Source organism: Caenorhabditis remanei, chromosome II (genome assembly GCF_010183535.1).
Source record: "Caenorhabditis remanei strain PX506 chromosome II, whole genome shotgun sequence".
Taxonomy (NCBI): Eukaryota; Metazoa; Nematoda; class Chromadorea; order Rhabditida; family Rhabditidae; genus Caenorhabditis; species Caenorhabditis remanei.
In genome coordinates, this window is record NC_071329.1 from 12,692,675 (window position 1) to 12,713,135 (window position 20,461).

General features: G+C 35.6%; 2 protein-coding genes across 2 annotated transcripts; both read left to right on the top strand.

Annotated features, from left to right (window-relative positions):
- Positions 1–1,357: 1,357 nt before the first annotated feature.
- Positions 1,358–2,781, top strand: GCK72_006464 (uncharacterized protein; the record flags this gene model as incomplete). Its single annotated transcript, XM_003113492.2, has 4 exons — positions 1,358–1,496; positions 2,363–2,438; positions 2,492–2,621; positions 2,668–2,781. The coding sequence occupies 4 exons, from the start codon at positions 1,358–1,360 to the stop codon at positions 2,779–2,781; spliced, it is 459 nt and encodes a 152-aa protein (XP_003113540.2).
- Positions 2,782–16,560: 13,779 nt separating this feature from the next.
- Positions 16,561–16,803, top strand: GCK72_006465 (uncharacterized protein; the record flags this gene model as incomplete). The annotated part of the gene is made up of 1 exon (XM_053725639.1): positions 16,561–16,803. The coding sequence occupies one exon, from the start codon at positions 16,561–16,563 to the stop codon at positions 16,801–16,803; it is 243 nt and encodes an 80-aa protein (XP_053589833.1).
- Between the last annotated feature and the right edge of the window lie 3,658 nt (positions 16,804–20,461).

Below are 20,461 nucleotides of genomic sequence, written 5' to 3' on the forward strand. Positions count from 1 at the left end.
CGAATGATGTCGCGAACATCATTTGAAAGTGAACTATGACTATAAGAGGGAGAGAATTGTCCATCCCGTTCAGACTCATTTCGTTTTATCTTCGCTTTCAATTCTTTTTCTCAAGACTACATTCTCTTCTGCCATCGGAACAGATTATCATTCTCTGTTCCGTTGATACGATCAGTTGAACAACTTCGCCTCACTTTTCACAGTTCTCAAAAAATAATTACAATATTCAAACTTTCTTTCTTTGGTTATTTCATATTCTCTCCCTCTATTTCTACAATACTCAACATAGTTTTTCAAGTAGTTTTCCTATGCTTCCGCAGTTCGACTTCTTCTTCTATCCACAACACCTTTCTTCTTCTTTGTTGTTCTACTTTTCCTTTCGATTTCTATTTTGAGTTTTCATGAATTTCAGAGTTACTGGGGAAGCAAGATAACACTGAAATTGAAAAAGAACATCCGACACTGAGAATCGATTTCAGATCTTAAAGATACGCAATTCATGTTTCATTTCGAATCCGATTTTAAAGATTCTAGAGAACAGGGAAAGCTATTTTTTTGAAACTTCGAAGCAAGACTTTCGTTCCAAACGCTAACTTGTTCCCAAATTTTCGATAGATTCTAGAACTTCAAAGCACTGACACAGGAAAACGAAATGATTCAAAGTATGGGGAAAGTTTGAAAGCTCATCAACTTTCGTTCAATCTTTATTGCTGGTTTTAAACGCATTTTATGTCATAATTTCCTCAGTTTTCAGAACTAAATAGAAGTGCTTTTACAGCAGAACTCACTTTTAATGACCGAGAGAAATAAAACTGGTTCAGCTCCCAAAAATCACGAGAAAGTTTATTCGGAGTATTTTCTGATAATTTTTCTACCTGATGACGAAGAAAATAATTTAGATTTCAGTCTTCAAATTTCAGATATTCGGGAGATGCATCTCAGGTCATGTCCCGAAAACTTATTTCACATTTGTACAAGAAAAGTTGGATTAAAAAAAAATTAATTTATATGTATAGCAAAATTGTCACGGAGATAGGAAAATCATCATATATAATGAAATCTGGAGACGGGAGACTTCCCAGTAAAATATAACAAAATTCGTTTCGAAACAAGCATGCTTTCCGTCAAAAAGACGGTTTTAAATTAGCTTTTACCGACCACAAACCAAAGTCAATTTTCCGTTTTCAATTCAACCTACCGTTCTTTTTCATCATCATCATCAAGATCTCGAACGGAAAAAAGCTCCTCCTTCAATTATCCTTCCCGAAACCAGCTTGTCCTCCCTCTTCACTCAATTCGCACTCATTCTCTCCCTCCAGAATATGAATGTTCACTGACATTCCGTTACAGTTATATGATGGTCAAATGCAGTTTTCTTCTCCACTCCCTATCAATATTTTCTCTTGTCAATGTTGCACTTCCATGTGTTGCAACAAGTGGAGGTACAGTAACCACTACTGTAGCTCCGACGACGACATCCACGACAGCGACAACAGGTGATTTGAATGACGTAGATTTAGGAGTGATTTGTTTAATTGCTCTGTTTGAATGACTATAGATTCGTTATACGGTTTTTTGAGATCAAATAAGAGATATCCTTATCAATTTAAGTGTTCTCAAATCCAGTTCCTGATCTGGATGGATCTGATATTTCGATCTTATTGCGAAGAAATAAGAAGGCAACAAAAATCAAACAAGCTTAATAGGACACGCTTAGATTTAACGATTGTGTTAGCAGCTATTCGTTTCCAAAACAGCTAAATCTCTTGGATGCCGTATCCAGAATTAATGAAAAAGCAAAAGGAATGTTGATCCAAACTTAGGATTTTTAGTACCTTACGATTTTTTAATATCTTGAAAAAAACTTTAAAAAATATGATTTATTGTTGGTACAGTACTGGGCAAAAAGATACGAAATTTGGGCGTTTTCAGTTGAAATTCTCCAAAACTTGTGAGTGTGGTAATTCTGATTGTCTCACTTGGTAGGTTTTTATCGAATCGAATAGATCAAAAGTAGAGATATATTTTTGTAATTGACAACTTCTTTGTTCGGACACTCCCTAGCAAGTTACGTATCGACAAAGTAATTTCGCCCTCAAATCGACCAATTACAGTGTAACATAGTGCAAATGACCATAACTCTTTAGGGAGTGCCCGTACAAAAAAGCCGTCTACTACAAAAATGAAACTCTCATTTTAATCTACATATTCATTAAAAACCTACTGGGTGTGACAATTAGAATTACCATGACACACTCTCAAAGTTGCCTAATTTCAACTGAAAACACTCAAAGTTCGTATATTTTTACTGTAATGTATACAACTCAATGTACTGGATTTTATGTAAACATCAAATTTTCAGCCTGCACCAGTTGCACAGCCAGTCAGGTGACATTTGCTCAAGGGAACGGAGGAATACAAATCGATACAAGTGGAATGTAAGTCTCTTGTTTTTAATTTCAACGAAATTAATATTATCAACTCTTTTCAGTTCTGGAACAGATGCAGCAACTGGATGTTTAACACTGACAGCCACGTGTACAGCTGACACCGCTAATATTGCATTCATGCAGTTTAATTTTAATCAAGGAGGTCCTGCTGAAAATGCGAATATGGGAATGGTAAGTGATAGTCTTGAGGATTCAATTGGAAAACATCAATATTCAGACAATTAACGCACTTTTGAATTGTGTAGATGGGAATTGGGTTTACACAAGCGGTGGAGTTTCGAGAATTGTAACTCAAGTATCTTGTAATCAAGCACCTGAGGCCGTCGGTTAATTCATGAAATTAATAACTGAAAAATGTAATAATGTTGATAATCGATCATCGACAATTGCTCACTTTACTCTTGTTTGTATTTAATAATTGTTGTTTAATAAACCCGATTCGTGTTTTTTTTTCGTCCAGTCCCTTCTTTTTTATTTCCAGAATTATTTTTTGATCTGCAGACAAAAGTGGAGAGAAGCCATTTAGGGCAAGTTTAGTATCTGATAATATCTGAATAAAATGTTTCCTGTTATTGAGATTTAGCTTGGAAGAGCATTAGATGATCGGAAAAATCAGAAGAGTGAGTAAGGAAGTAAACATGCTGAATTAAGATTATTTGGCTACAAGACTAGAGTGTTTTCAATGAAAAGCCAACCTTTCAGACTGATTCGATTAGTAATGGTTTTTGCTCAATAAGATGATATGATTTGGGAAGTGAAGAATCTATTAAAAGTGATGATATTCTGGAAAAGTCTGGAAATCAAAGGATGGAGTGCAAATTAATCATTGCAAATGTTGTTTTTTAGTGATGTGACATGACAAAAAGTTTGGATGAGCCATGTGTATAAATTGAATTTGAATTCTTGAAATATGCGAATTGAATGAGACCAGAAAACTATTTCTACTACAGTGAGGCAACGCAGTTCACCGCCAGTCTAAAAGTATTCATCTCAACGTTGTCATCAGGATTGTAAGCTGAACTTAATGAGCTCATTTCTCTTCACTCATCAAAAAGTTTCTTTAAAACAGAACCTATCATGAACGAGTAATGGAAAAAGTCTTTCAAGCTATTATTTATTAACCGGCTTCGATTTTGTCAAAACTTCAATTGCACAAGTTCGGAGACAGTTTCCAACATTTTAAAGAATGTTTGCTCCCTCAAACCCAAAAATAGCATATCTGAATATACTTGATCTGCAAGAAGCCAAAGTTCAGATCTTCCCGGGTCCACTTAATCCTTCTCCTTTTTCAAAACTTCCACAAATCTTTTTTTGGTCAGCAAAACCAGAAGAGTTGGAAGTAAACATTCAAAAATTCAACCAACTTCCAAAACAATTAGAGAATATACTGGTATCCCTCGATCATTGGTATTTGTATTTATTCTATCGAAAATCATCAGTAAATGGGGCGAGAGGCTGAGAATGAGTCCCTCACGAGACCATTCAAAGGGTGGGTTAAAGTGAGAGATGTGGGGCAACAAATGAAAGAATGACCGGTATGAGGGGTATAAATAGAAAGATGGTAGTGCGGGAAAGGTGGTTTGGGAGTAAAGAATAAGCTCTAATAGCGTGTAATACTGGATGAGATTAGGGTATAGAACTCGGAAGGAGAGAGAAAATATGAAGTTTGGGAGGTAATGGCATTCCAGATGGGGATGGTGTGAGAAAAAAAGTCAGAGCACTTGGGTTTAAATTTCGGAGATGGTCGTTTACTTCCTGGAAACTTAAAATATAGAATGATGTTCTTCACTAAATATTGGTTCCAGTGATTTTCAGAAATTACTCACTTTACCTACATCAAAACTCTCGTCACTTTGAATTTCAGCGAAAATATGAAATTATTGGAGAATCAGAAAAAGGTCGGATACAATGAAAAATGTCGTTTTCTGATTATTTTATAGTTTTTGAACGATGAATGATTAAAGTGAAGAAGTATGATGAATTGAAATCAAAATATGTAATATACAAGTCTTCCAATTTCAGATGTTTCAGATTCTAATGGAAAGTACTGAATCAAAAAAACTCCAGAAAGAGAAAGAAAAATCTAAAAAAATCATGGAAGACTTCTGAAAGCAATTACTTATATAACCTTTTTCTGAAAAACAGTTCCCTTCAACATAAATATTTTTCACTTTTTCTTTCGTTTTTCTTGTTTATTTACAGAACCGGAATGTCACAATTCATGTCTTTCATTATCTTTATAGTTCCTCTGTTTCTTCTGAAAATTTTCTGCTGAGTTCATCAAAAATTCACTTTCATCACAATTCTTATCAAATCGGTTAATAATCACCACGTGCCGTTGATTTTGGGCGCCGGCCGCCGCGTGTCAACTAGACAATTCTCACTCTTCTTTTGATGACATTCTGAAATTTCTCCTCGTTGTTTTCATTGAATGACCGAAACTGCCAGCTGACTGACTGACTGACGGAGTAGTTATTATGCCAACACAAACAATATGTTGCAATTTTAAGAAAGGGCATGTGATTGATATATTTGTGCTGACTATGCGGGAAAAAAAGAAGCAGGAAGAGGCAAATCAAACCATCAGAAAGTTCACAAAATTCAGTTTTTATCGGATTATTGATGAAAGGGTCAGCTGTGTTTTCACCAATTTTTGAAGCATTTCCATCTGACAGTTGGTGGCAGACTGACACGATAACGGATGTTTATAATTAAGAAAATAGTTTTTCAGATTCTAAAAAGAAGAAGAAGGGGAATGAGAAGCTGTCAATCCGAATTGTTCGCAACATTAAATTTCCGATTTATTAGCATTAGAATTCTCGGCGAATTCATCGGCAAAAACTGATCTTTGTTTTAGAAGCTGGGAAATTAGGGTAATCGAGGAGAATAGGAAGAGACTTTAGCATGATTCACAAGAAGAAAGAGAAGAATCTTGTTTTGATAGAGATGCTAACATGATTAAACTTAAAATTGGAAGCAGCTTCAAATCGTAATCGAAAAATGTTGAGGTGATGTAGTTTTAGGTTAAAGAAATACCAAAAATCCTACATTCAACTAAAACTTGCAAAAAAAATCAAGAGAAGAGACAAAGGAAATTTTAAAAATCTGAATTCCGAAAACTTCTTTGAGAACAGTATGTTTGCTATTTAAAAAAATACATCGATGATATCTGAAACTGAATAAAACTGAACATACACGAACGGTTGCTTTGTCACCTTGAAGTCACTATGATTACTAAAACTGCCTGAATTAAATCTTAATGTTTAATGGGGTTATTCAGGCCATGTAAAAGTGTATTTTAATGTTTTTTTTTTCCATATTCACAAGCGTCGAAGAACTATTTTTTTTTACAAATCTCAGTTTAGCGTCGGTCTAACAGAATTTTCCACTTTTTGCGTTTTTCTACATGCTTATGAAGAAAAACTGTTTCCAAAAACGGGGAAGAAATGTAGAAAAATGGAGAAAAATATGTAAAAACATACATTTTTACATGACCTGAATAACCCCATAAAAATATGAAATGAGTCTAAATACCTATTCTTCAAAAACATCTCTTCTTCAAAAACTTATGGCCTAAAATATTTTCAGATGAGATGATCTACTTGGCCAAACCTCCAACTAAAAATGTCTTCATCTGAAATCATTTGAACCTGGATTACATCCCTAAACCCTCCCGATAGGTTCTCATCCTTTCGAATGTCCCTCAACTTCTTCTTTTTTCGATTTTATTTCAGTTTACTTTAATATTTACTCATTTTATCAATGATTTCACTCTACTAATGATTCGTGAATTTCGAAACGATTTTCGAATCATTTCCTGTGAAAACGTCAACTTTTCTTCCCAATATTTCAACTTTAGTCCCTTTTCATCTTACTCATCCCTTCTTTTTTCTTCTGATAACACTATAATTTTATTCCAAAAATCGTACCGCAACTTTCTCTTTCTCTTTCTCTCTCGATGATAAACGACTCAATTTTTGATCATATTTGTAAATACACTGTGACCAAATTGTGCTGAAAATTTACGTCAAAGAAGAGTGTTTTTTCGATGATAAACTGGACTAAACTGAGATTTCTCATATGGTTATAGGGTTATCTGGGTCAGACACTTCCTGATTCATTCTGAAAATCTCATTAATTTGAGTCAAAAATGAGTCAAAATGTAAAGATCCCCGAAGATTTCAATTGGTTTCAAAAAGTTTGTTTTCTTTTCAAACTTTTCGAATTAAATTCACTTTTTTTGACGGTCATTCACGTTGTGACGTATTTGAGATGAAGTGGAAATTCGGCTGATTTTCAACAGTTTCTGAGACCAAACGTCGTTGATTCTTCTCCCCTTCTTTGCACTCTTTTCTCGCGGGAAAGACTGCGAGGAAAGACGAAAAGACGAGACCTCATTTGGAATGACTACGTCAAAATGGAGTACACATTATGCATGCTATATTTAGGAATATTTAGTCAAATGAGGCTGGAAACATATGATTTTGGGAGGAGTAAGGAGAAGGAGAGATGGAGAATCTGGGATATACATACGTGCCCCCAGAATATTATAGTACGAGGAGAGAACAGAGATCCGAAACCAGAGAAATTCTAGACTATTTTTAGCTCATCACAAAGATCAGAAGGTCCAAGAATACAGAGCTGAGTCTATTGGAAAGTTCCTCTAAAAAAGACACTTCTTTTGAAAATGGACTGAAAGCAAGCCATCAAATATTCCGAAGTTTCAAATTTGAACATACCGAAAAAAAACTGTATTATAACGGCATGTCGTTGTACTTTTTAACTGCGTCCCAAAGAAATGTTATGGTTTCAGAAACTCATCAGAATTAAACTAAAAACCTTTTTGCACGTCCCATTTGCTGATCTAGAAGTTACTAATCACGCTGCTTCTAATCAGAACTAGGAAAAAACACCGGAATAATCATATTCCTGAGTTCGGACTAAAGTTGGGGTGCCCTTATAATACAGGTGTCGTTCTATTACAGGCGCCGTTATAATACAGTTTTTACAGTAATTTCAGACAAGACCACTTCTCAGAAAATCAGAATCCCTACGTCGTCAGCCATTGATGAGACTTTTTTTTTATTTTCCTAAGATTCCGAAATCCATATTTTCCAATTAGTCATCTCTCCTAAAAGTCATTTCATTTTTCCTCATAACCACGAAACTTCCTCTCCCCTCTTTCCTCCCTGAAACAATGTTCGTCACTAATTTTATTTGTCACTGATAACAGACATATTGCTTATCATCTAACTCCAGATACTTAGCTTCACCCCCTTAGCCAATCCTATATGGAAATCCCAAATTGCAAACTGTGAATCACAGTTCCGAGTACAAATAATGTAGACAAAGAAAATGGGAATGAATACTGCCGACGTCGTATGTTTTGGAGTCATTCAAAGTATTGTAGTCGGGTTACTAACTAAAAAAAACAAATAAAACGAGGTCCCTCCGTTTCAGAATTCATCCCGTTTTTTATTTTGAAATAATTTTTAAAAACTGAAATAAAACATAATCGTGTCAACTGTCAACGTAATCTTGAATCGCGGGGGTCCAATCGAGTCATCAGGACGGATATGACGGTTCACCGGGAGTCGTTCCGTTCCGAATTATCACGTTTCGAGTCAAATTTCGTGAATGTCAACACAAATTATATGATATGATAGAGTTGTGATCCTTGTGTTTTAGTTTATTTTTGTACGGTTCTAATCTGGAACAATCTGCAAATATTTTGAAATTTTCCGAAATTTTAGTTCCAGAAAAAGGAGCGATTAACTAAATGAATGAGAATATCCGCATTTAATTCTTTAAGCTCGCAGAGGCAGGTGTCTAAGAATATCTTTCTTTTGGGTACATTCAACAAAAATAGAAAAGGATCTTTGAAATACAGGGAAATGTAATAATCTCTGTATTCAGGTACAGGCACAAACTCCAACGAAGAAAAGAGTGCTTCAGATACAGATGTGTCGAACAGAAAAGAAGTTCAGAAGAGAAAATGAAAGTAAGAAGATGATGGAAAGTCTGAAAACGACGAACCATTACTTTGCGAGATCCTGAAAGCTGTTTTCTATAATAGTCGTGTTCAAGGTCCGTACTCTCATAAAAGTTCAAGAACAATAATTTCTAGATTCCAGAAGCCTGTTTCGGAATCCTGATACAATTTTCATATTTCTTCAGAATCCTCCATCCTTCCTCCAAAACAATCCAATATTTGCGTGGGTTATTCCCAACTACACTCCAATACTTTCAGTCTTTCAGAATCCATTTTAAATTTCTCCACTCCTTATTTTGTTTGTTATGTTGTGTTTTCTTTTGTTTTTCAAGGTGTGTTCCATTTTGTCTTCAACGTAATCTCTGTCCCGAAATCCCAAATCTTTTTGTATCTTCTCTTTGACATTTTGGAGTCGAGAGTGCATTTCCGTTCGACATTTCCTGCGGCAAAGAACATATAAAAGAATGTGTGGCTACGAGTTTTTTGATCACTACTTTATTTTAGAAATATCTTAAAACCAGGCAGCTTTTCGTGTAAGTCATCTCATTATTTACCATGAAAAAAACCATCAAAATAAAACCTCCAGATATAGTAATCTTCTTATTTTTAATCTACAAAAAAACGAGGAAATCTCTTTTTGAATTCCAGAGTTCTTTTTTCAAGGGTCCATCTTCCTGAAAACTTGAAACCATTGGAACGGTATTTGACGAAAACGAACGGATTGGAATTAATCGGATAAGATTAAAAAAGAAAAAAATAACAAGATTAGGAGTTGAGAGGAGAGATATTTGTTTATTTCGAATTCTCAAAGAGCACTGAAACGAAAAGTCAGAAGAAGAGAAGAGAAGAAGACGTAAATTCTGGAAGCTGATTTTTCAAAAAATGGAAACAAACCAACAAGGAAACCTTCCTGTCTATCTCTTAAAAGGTTTAGTGGTGTTTGAATTATTCAGACAGAACGGAGAAGATTAGAAAAAAGTGAGAAAAAGATAATGATTAGTGGCAAAAACAAATATGATTAAAAAAAGAAGAAGTGAGTTCTGAGAACCTTCTGGGTGCTTTGGAAACTCTGAAACAAACTAGAATTTCTAACAGATATCTGAGAACGAATATTTTGGAAGACTGAAGAACAGATCAGCTTAGCTAGTGAGTCGTCTTCAGATGCTTATGCCAAGTCACCCTTAGCCCTTCTTTAGCCGTAGTATTCCTCCTTCGCTATCTAAAATCGGATCAAAAAACTCTCGAATAGGCTTGAATTATTCCAAAACAGATTGTGACGTTCTGTAGGGAAGTGAGGGTGGATTACAGCTCACTACTCATTGTTTTTCTTTTTTTGACAACAGGATTTTGTTCGAGGAAGATTTCGAAAAAAATAAACTTTATACAAGATTACGATGGTTTTAAAACGGATATGAAGAGGAGACCTCCGGAAGGAAATTCGTCGACTTTCCGGAATAATCGGTTTTCGACGGGATCAAGTACTGATAACCGACATGTGGATTCTTCCGTTGCCGCAAAAAAGGCTGTCAATTTTCGAATAAAACATTTCCGTGTCTGCACAAAATTCATATATTTTCTAGTGTCCTGACAGGAGGTCATAAGACAAATCAATCACAGAAAAGTGGTATCAAAAACCGAAATGTTTCTCTACCTGCTCAACTACACTCGAATAATTTCTCCTTCTCCTCACATGACGTATTGTATTTATAAACCGATAACTTTTCTTCCCCGATAGGAGAAAAACGATGAAATTGACATTGGAATTGTTGTGATTAGAATAAGAAGTAGAAGGAAGCTGTCAGATATATTGAAAATGTGGTAAAGAGGATTTTCTGGAAATCTGAAATTATAGGCAAAGCCTGGTGTAAACAGAGGGATGTTGTTGAAAAATGAGTCAAGTGAAGAAACAAAAACACTTTTTTTTAAATTTGATGCAATTGTCCCTTTCATGAACAGAATCCGGGATTTTCAAGTAAAACACGGAGGCTCTATCCGGTAGGTTGCTTCATGTAGACAAGCGGAAATTGAAATCTGAAAATTCAGAATTCAAAAAGCATCCGGAGACAAGCTAATCTTCAGGAAACTGTTCAGGAAATGAGATTTCTACGTATTCCTCTCTTTTTTCTTGTTTTTTTCTCCCCAATTAAAAATCAGATAGTCTTGAACTGGAAAGAAGATGTTTTCGGACTTAAACTTGTTTTGTTTATTCGTTTTCTCCCTTGCTACCTAGAATAGAAACATTCTCCAAGAATCATCAGAAGAATAAGATTTTGTACCCGAAAAAACATTTTTGAAATCTTTCAACATTGTTTGAAATCAGAATTTAGAAGAGAAAAAACACGAGAAGTACCCAGTGAGAATCCAGTTATTCCTTATCAATAGTGTCAAATGATTGGCAGATGAGTAACAGTTTTTTATTCAGAAAACGGAGGAAAATGTATTCAGGAAACATTGCTAATTGTTATATTCCAACTTCTCAGTTTCAGATTTTTGAAATTTATTGAAATCCTTTCCGCTGCTTTATTAAATTTTTATGTCATCACAAATCATCTTTTCTTTTCTCTCTTATCTTTCATCTTTAAACTGTCAACCTGTAATTTCAGACAATACGTTCAAATTTGCAAATTTCAAGTTGCAATCCATGATGCAAAACGAGATAGCATATGTAAACATAGACGCCAGACAACGACAGTCCGGTCAACTCCGTGGGAAAATGGGAGTGGCTCCATTCCCAGCGGCGGAGCAGGTAGAGAGGAGGGGACGGGAAAGGGGCGGAGCCTACGCGGAGAGCAGTATAAAAGTGAAGTCGAGAGGCGGTGCATCTTCATAAACGTTCCGTTTTCTCTCTTCTTCAAATCACAATGATTCACATGCCAATTCACGCTACATTCGAAACCACCGGCTCCTACGAGCTTCGACGACTTCGTCTTCTCTCTTCAATCTCCAGAAAACTCTAACATCAACTCTCACTGGATTCTTCAACTGTATCTACTACCTCTGTACATATTCATGCATATATTTTTGCTTCGTAGCAGCTCTAGATGATTCTACAAAACGATGACTACGAGGTCTCTATCCAACGGGCTCCAACATCTTCGATCTCAATCCTGAAATGCTTTAATCAAAATGGAAGATGTCTCAATTATCACTCAGTACGGGTTCATTTTGTTGACTATTTATTTGTTGATCTCATGATATTTATTTGGAATCTCACATAATAAATATATTTGGAATATAAACAAACCTGTGTTATTTCTTCTTGAATTTTCAGATTTTCAGATTTTCAAAGTTCACATGAAATCTTTGGAGGTTTATCTTAACAGGATTTCTGAAGTAATTTCAGCAAACTTCACAAAAGAATGGGATGTTGTACATGGTTCGGTTTCTTCCAGAATCGGATAATCGTTCATTTTGAGAATACGAGTTGGGGTATAGTAGGTTTTGTTAGAATGAGTTCTCAGACACACGGTAAATCTGAAAAGTTCTCAGAAGTTTCAGATTTCCACCCGCACTATCAAAGATTCTCTACACATCTTCCTACTCTTTCCATCATTAGGCAACGTGTTATAAGTGCACTCGTCCGACAGACCAGACCAGACTAAAATCAAAGATATTTTCCACTTTTTGATCGTTGTTTCCTTCAAAAAAACTTCAGATCACTATGAAACTACGACACAGAAAACCAGTTTTCTCCTTCTGTCAAGTGTGATCAATTACTGTCAAATGTCATTTGGTCTACCACGTTTTTGACAAATTTGCCGTCTGCATTGCTAAATTGCTAAATGATTTATTTATTCGAGTTTATTTTTCGCTGGAAAACTCGTTTTGCACGCAGTTTTGCGCTTGGCAGATTTTCTGGAAGTGTTCCAGAAAAGTTCCAGAAAAGTACTTTTTTAAAAAGTACAAACTTCAAAATTTACATTTTATCATTTCTGAAACGTCTTATCAATCTTCGAAAACGGTTCTATGTTTTAAGCGAAATTAGAAAAAGTCTAGTTTGAAAGATCAATTGTTTATTATAATTGGCATAATTACAATGAAAATTCGAAAAAAATAGTTGAGATCGAAAAGTAACATCAGCCGTAGATTGAGATTTAAATCCATTTGAAGTTGACTTTTAGAGATCCGATTGAAAGAATTTGAACCAGTTGAGTGAGCAGGGCAATAAATTAATAAATTAGTTGATGAATATTCACATCGTCGTTTGTTGGAATCAAGAAGTTCCAATTGAGAATAAATAAATAGTTAACAGAAGAAAGGATTTATCACATTTTCAGAAATGAATTAGTTGAATTTCCGAGTGACAGAAGCTTGAAGGCGAGCCTGTCGAAGGTTAGAAAGAGAGATGGTTCTCTTTGGCTCAGGGCAAGTAGTCAAATCGTTATAAATTGGAAGGTGAATCATGGTTTGAATTTTATTTTCAGAATAATTCTCGTTCTATATATACAAGTGATAAGTCTCCGCCCACTTTGATTCTTCAACAAATTTGTTTTTTTGTTATCAGTTTTTTTCGTTCTTTTTCTCGAAAAGTTCAAGACTTGAAGAGATTAGAAGGAGAAGAGCAAACTAGTATAGTTTTGAGATATTTTTGGAAATCTGGAAAACAAGGAAACTAAGGAAAAGTGCAACTATCTTTCTTGGTCGAGAAAGAAATTAAAAACAAGTGACCTTCAGTGGTAAAAATCCGGTTTTCTTCATTTGTTATCAGTAAAAAGGATGCAGAGACAACCACTGTCATTTGTCAAATGTCATTGTCACTATCTATCTGTCAATGACCTAGTTTATTTGCTCACTCGTTGCAAACGCTTTTCCTCATTTCCGACAGTTGCTCTTGAACTTTCCGAGTGATCTTGGGAAGAATGACGTGTCTTTTCTTTCTGGGTTTCCTATTTTCAGTTACGGAAACTGTTTTCAGTTTTTTGCAGTTCGATGGTCCTCTCAAACTAGCATGACTCACTTTTCCCAGAGATCTTTTCCAGCCGATGAGTAATATTTACAAGTACACTGTTTAAGGAACCAACGTTACTCAAAAAATGATATCAATAGGAAACATATCGTCTCTCTTCTTTTGTTGTAATCAAGACCGAAAGTCATGCAACTAAATACTAAATGTGTTGATCTTTATTTTTTGGGGAAAATGAATCATTCGGTTTGTAGAATTCGTATTTTTCAAAAATTATGTTTTTTTCTTTTTCTCTTCCAAACAAAGTTTCTGATTTAATGCTTTCAACCGGAAGCCTCATCTCAACCTTTTCAATTTCTTCCCGATCCCTTAGTGATTATTTAAAAGTTCCAGATCAAAACTGGCTTCCGGTTTCAGTTTCAGACAAAAAACAAATCAACAAAAGCAGATATTCGGAGACAAACAGTCATTCATTGACGTTAATAACGGCCATCTTATCCCACTCTTTGAAGGATAAAAGCATTCTTTCCGTCTCTGAATTAAAGTTTTGAATCACGGACTTAATGGAAGAAATCTGAATTTATTTATGAATTCCCTCTGCAAATAGATGTGATGTTACTTTTGATTTCAGCCGGAGCAGAGAACTTTCTCCTCTGACAATAAGTTTACAGTTAATGATGAAATGATCGGAGTACAATAAATCAACTCCAGACAGTCAACAGTGTGGGGTGGACACCCATTTTCAGACGTATAAATTGAAAAAAACTCAAAGTATTTTCTATTTGTTTAGCAATGGTTCCAATGAAATAAATTCGTTCTTTGCGAGAATTGCTCAACAAAAGCTACTGCACTTTTGTTCTGCACTACTCTGATACTACACCGATATCCGTTATTTTTTCATGGTTTATTTGTTTATTTTTGTAATCTATATTGAGCTTCTTGACCTGGATAAACATTTTGATCATCATTATTTTCTGATTTCTGTTACATATATCTATAAAAAAGAAGACATTTCTCATGAATGTGGTTCATAATTTGAGAAAGGAAAAAGAAAGGACTGGGCTAAAAAAAGTACTATAATTAATTCTACTACTATAATTTGAAAATAATTTACAGAAAATTATAGGTATGATTTTGAAATTTTCAGATTTAGACTTTTTCTTTGAAAACAATGCATTTCAAATATGAAAGGGAATCATGAAAAATCATATTCTTCCGTAAAGTCATCATCGTTATCATTTCCTCAAATGATGCTCCCGAATAGTAGAAACTTCTCTTTCAGAATCTTAGTCATATTATGCCAAATAGCATGATATGATACAAATTTTGAACTCAACTTAAACCGATTCTCACCCACTAATTCATATCTCGAAATCCTCCTTTGTAACACATCCCACCCAGCTGTTATCCTATCACAAATAAGCATTTCATCTGCTTACACATGAATTTCCGCTTTCGAAAAAAGAAAACAGATGGATACCATGTTTCTGTGTTTAGTCATGGAGGTGCATGTTTGTTTTGGATTTGTCATCCACTCTGAGATATAATAATTCCATTGTTGTTGCACTTCTTACATCATGCAGTCTGGAAGGGATGTCTTCATTCATTGCATTTGGATAAACAGAGTGCAATCAGAAGGATCGAAGATTCAGTTCAGCTTGAGAACTATGAACATTTACCCATTTTTCTGCAGAAAATAGTGATGGATTCGATTTCAGACAGGTGAATCTTCACTGTGGCTAACTGAGAGGAAACGAAGGAAACTGAATTTAAAACTTAAAATAAAAATGATTCAATTATGAAAAGATTATGGGTTGACTGAAATTACAGGCTTCTTTAGAAAAACGCTGAAAAATTTTAAAGTTAGTTCAGAAAGATGTTAAATATAGGGCAAGTTTGTCTGGGGAAAGATCAGATGAAAATTTTCAGGGTTTTCAGAATCTAAGGGAGTTTTCAGATACATCTCTTCAACTTCCGCTTGGACACATTTGAAAAATTGCTCACAAACTTCAAAACTGTATAATTTTCACACTTTCTGTAGAAGAGAAATAAACTTTCAACTCGATTCAAATCGTGAGAGTTTCAACTTTCGTCGGATCGTTATCATTGAATTCATGGCTCATTGTCATTGACACATTTTAGTCAAACTGTGTGTTTCTTTTTTCTGAAATTCAAAGAACAAGTTTTTTATAATTAGTAATCATTTATTGAGATTCTTTTAAAAAATTGAACGAGATCAAGTGAAATAATTGAATTGAGCAGATCGTTTTGAAGTTTTGAACCGGCGTTGAGTTGATAAATGAAGATGAGAATATCCATGAAGAAGAGTGAAATGATTGATAATGTGAATTGAGGAATCAGAATCTTAGTTGAGTTTTCTGACGATTGGAGTCTGGAGACGTGCACGACGAAGCTCGTATGAGCCAGTAGTTTCAAATGTAGCGTGAATTGGCATGTGAATCATTTTGATGATTGAAGAGAGGCTGAAGACGAACGAATTCGATGTATATTCCGGAAAACTTTGGCTGCTTTTATAGTCTTCTTCCCGGACTCCGCCCCTTTTCTCTGACCACCGTGAGGTGAATTGCTTCTCGTTATCAACTGGAAACAGTCGTATATCATTGAAACTGTTCGTTTCATCATGCATTGTAAATGGGCTTCTCCGAAAAAAGGTTGCAGGAGAAAGAGCATATTCAGAGGTGATAAGGAGTACATTCAACGTTTCATCATTCATTGCATTGGGAACAAATTCCAACATATTTCCAGATCTTCGAGAAATCGAAAAGTCGGATAAGACTTCACCAAACAACATTCCTAACGTCAAACCAACACTTCTGTAATTGAAATTAAAGGCTTTTCTGACTTTTCTGACTTTATCAAAGATCTGTTTATGTGTTTGTGAAATGTATGAAATGGCTAAAGTTGCTAAGCTCATCTCTTTTATTTTCTAGAAATCGTCCGACTGCTGACCAGGAAACAATAATGGCGTCAACACCTTTCTGGTCATTTTCAAGTCATATCACTGATCACAGTACAGTCTTCCCATGTAGCAATTGCACTTCACAGCTTCGTCTTATCAACGAAAAGTTTCGAAACTCCTACCATCACCTAACCGTTAATTGAAAAATCATCTCCGTCACAGAATCGTCACACTTTCCTCTTTTTTCCTCTTTTTTCCGTTGACTACCGTGGGAAATAGGGCGGAGATAACTAAAATGAGTGTGTACACAGCCATCAACGGAATGGGCGGAGCCTACACGAGAGGAAATGGGCGTCAAGTATATAAAGAAGAAGATGGAGAAGGAAAAATAATACACCCAGTTCTTCGCAATCACTCATTTCAAAACATGATTCACATGCCAATTCACGCTTCCTCAAGCCTTGAGCTTCACGCCTCCTCTTCCAGAAGACTTCGACGTCTTCAGAATTCTATTGTCGTCGTGCGCAGTATTGACTAAATTTCTATTCCAAAGTCAACTTGTATATTCATCTGTAAATATTTAAAATATTTATTCTGATGCAATCTTCTTGCCACGAATCTTCAACGTCTTCAATCGGGTATCAATAACTATTGGATCTCTATACATCTGGAAACTTCTTGCTTTACACGACACTCCACAATGCTTTAAAAAATCTCTCGATAGTTTATTTATTTCTGTTTATTTATTGAATGTAAATAATAAACATTTGTCCATTGAAACAGTTGTAAAAGTGTTCTCTGCAAAAGAAAAACCGAAACCACGTGCCTTTTTGCTACGTAATATGTCCTTCTCGATACAGAAAAAGACGTAAAATCAAAGGTCTTCACTTGAGAAAAAGAGGAGAAAAAGGAGGAAGGAGGTCTTGTTTGTGTATTGTTTTCTTTTTCTTGTTCTTCACACTTTCCACCTCTTTTTTTTCAAAGAAGGTCAACCCGGTTTCTCTAATTGTTTCCAATTGATAAAGCGATGGTTATCTGAATAGACGAGCCGATTCATTGGTCTACTGGTGATTGTCAATGAAATGAACATTTGGGAAAAGAAAAAAGAGAAGAAGGGAAAGAAGACGATGGTTCTTTGAGTTGAGGAGTAGTACAGGAAGACGTAGAATTTCTATTTTGAGAGATTTACGAGAAAACACAGGAAATCCGAGATGAATAATATGAAGAGGGATTTAGGGCTCGCGGCCAAATAAGGAGAAGTTTAAGGAATTCAGATGAGTTGACAATTGATGACCTCAAATGGGAATAGTATGTTGGATTACCTAATGACGAGAAATTAGTTGATTGCTAGAGTGTTACTCATTTCAAAACATCTGTAACTTTTGTAGGATTAGAAGAGGCTTGTTGGTTCTGGTACTTATTATATGTGTTTTCTGGAAGAAGAAGAAGGGAATGAGTAATGGCTGAAAAGTCTTAAAATGATCGTTCTCTCCAGTTTCAAACTCTTGACACTATGACGAATTGCTACTGAAATCAGAAGATTCCAGCGGAGAAATCCTAGTTTCCTGAGGAAGTCCACAAGATTCACTATAGCCCCATCACTACTATATATATATTTCTGAGCATTTGAACTTGAAGATATATATTTGACCGGAAAAGTCAGGAAATCATTGATAGAAAGCGGAACATGTGTGTCTAATCTTGTTTTCTGTGATCATGACACTTCATAGTATTTGAATGAGGATTAGCCTCGAAAGGTCTCGATTAGTAGGAAATAAACAAGATTAAATGAAATTGCTCGAAGAGCACATTTTAAGTTTAACGATCTGAAAACACTGGAGATTTCGAGGTATTGCGGAAATCGAGATTGAAGACCAAAGGAGGTTAGGAAGAGGCTCTGGATGGATAACAGAAGAATTTAAGTAAAGTTTTCAAGATTCGAAATTCCTGATAGGCAGATGCATCCGTTTTGATCTCTCTGAAAACCTGTGAAGAGTTGAAATGTGCATCTGGAAATCCGAGTGTCACGATCTGAATAGGAACCAAATAGCCTTGGAACGAATACCTGACAAGATTCGCCTCTGATTTTTGTGGTTTACTCATATCAACGATACATTTTGTATCTTTTTCCAAAAAGACAAGACCACCCGGAAATCTTTTTTCCCTATCTTTATCATCATCACATGATCATCCTGACTTTTCTCCCCCCTATAAAAAGAAATTCGCTGCAGAGGAGATCTCAGAGACTTTGTCCTCTTCTTGGCAGTAATTCGTTCAAAACTTCTACAATTCAGAGAAGGATCACTCACTCCGATTCACATGAAATGATTGCTGTCTGATGCAATCTTCGACCATTCTATCCATCGGTTCATGTGCACCTCTCTTTCTTTTTTCTTTGTCTTTTCAAAGATTTTTTGTCTTTTTCAAAGAACGCTCATTGCAAAAGTACAGAACAATTTGATTTATAAATAATGGGTTTATTATTTAGAATGAAAGAGAAAATAGTAATCGAATGAAATGATATAAATATGGAATGTAAAGCACCATTTGGCCAGTAAAGCAAGACGAATTTTCCTTGTTGAGATCAGTGTTTTGAGCAGAGAATGTTGATTGACCCGAAGCAGTATTGAAATCAGAATCGTGGCGAGACCCATTGGCAATAAGAGTAGTTGTGAATGTACAAATATATTCAAATGGAGTAGAGAGACTGGTACAAGGAATAAGATCAGTCAATATTTCGCACGATTGAGAAGTTTTGAATTCGTCGGAGTCGACGGATTGAGGTGACAGATTGATGAAGCTCAAGGCTTGAAGTGTAGTGAATTGGCATGTGAATCATTTTGAGTTTTTGGAGAAAAAAGAGAGAGTGTCTTCACTAGTTTCCCGTCTTCTTCTCTCTTATATACTAACCGCCCCTTTCTGAGACTCCGCCCCTTTCGGAATGGGGTCTGATGGCTGCTGCTGGTTGATGGTGGTAACGCTAGATCACATCACTTCGCCATGTTTCCTTCCCTTGACTCCGCCCATTTTCCCACGGTGTGAGGCGAGGAGAATGGGGAGGGAGAGCAATATATGACTGGTATGATTCAGTAAGGTGATGACAGTTTTCACCGAATGAATTGACTCCGTTTGTGTTTCACGATAAGCAACAAAGAGTGCAAATAAATCGACACAAAATAGTGGAGAAACTACAAAAAAAGTTGTGAAAGACTTTCGAAAAACGGAAACAATTTGGTTTTGAGACTACTGTAGAATCGTAGTTTCTTGTTTAGAAAGTGACGATTTTTAGTGAACATTTGTCATCTTTTTCTGAAATGACAGGGACTGGAAGAAGTGAAAAACAATATAAGTACTAGGAGATATTCTGAGATGATCCTGACACTTACTCACAATCCAATCATCCAACATCTTTTAATCACATCACTGTGCACTCAAATAATAGAAAAATAGAAAAAAACTTTGAACCTCGAACCGAGAAAAAGAACAAAAGACGATGCCAGATTAGGGCTTCCCCGAAGAATTCTTCGGAGAGAGAGACAGTTTTTCAAAAAGTGATGTAACCTTTCTCTTCTCAAACTTTGCACTATTTTTCAATCTTTGCAGAAGTTCTTTTTTCGGCCGCCCGGTCATTTGAGTGACACATTTTGAGTCAACAGAGAAGTGTAGGAGAGGGAAGAAGAAGGAGCAAAATGTTGCGTGTTCGTGGGAAAGGTGGGCATATGGGAAAATTAGGTCAGGAGCTCGTGATATCGTTTTGCAGAGAGAAAGGTGTGCAAAATCAGAGATGCAAATGTCTGATGTAAGAGAAAGAGTTCGAATGTCTGAAAGCGAAAAACGTGATGAATGGAAAAGAAAAGTTGGAGCTAGAAAATATAGTCAGAAACTCCAAACTTCAGTTCGATTGTAAATTTTCAAATGTTAGAGAAATCATGCTTCCCAGGGAGGCTACAGGGGTGTGATCCGGAATCAGAGAGCCTAAATTACTCAATATTCTAACTATTTTTTCTCTGAGACACGACGTTCCTATTCTCGAACCCCCATTTCATAATAGGGGTTTCCAGAGGAATTGTTTCAAGACCGCTTGTGAATCTCCCGACTGAGGTATACGATAGACTTGCTGTGTTTGAAATAATTCAATTCAGTGGAGTTCCTGACCTGACCGTTTCGAATCAGAGTAAATCAACTTATCAGCGACA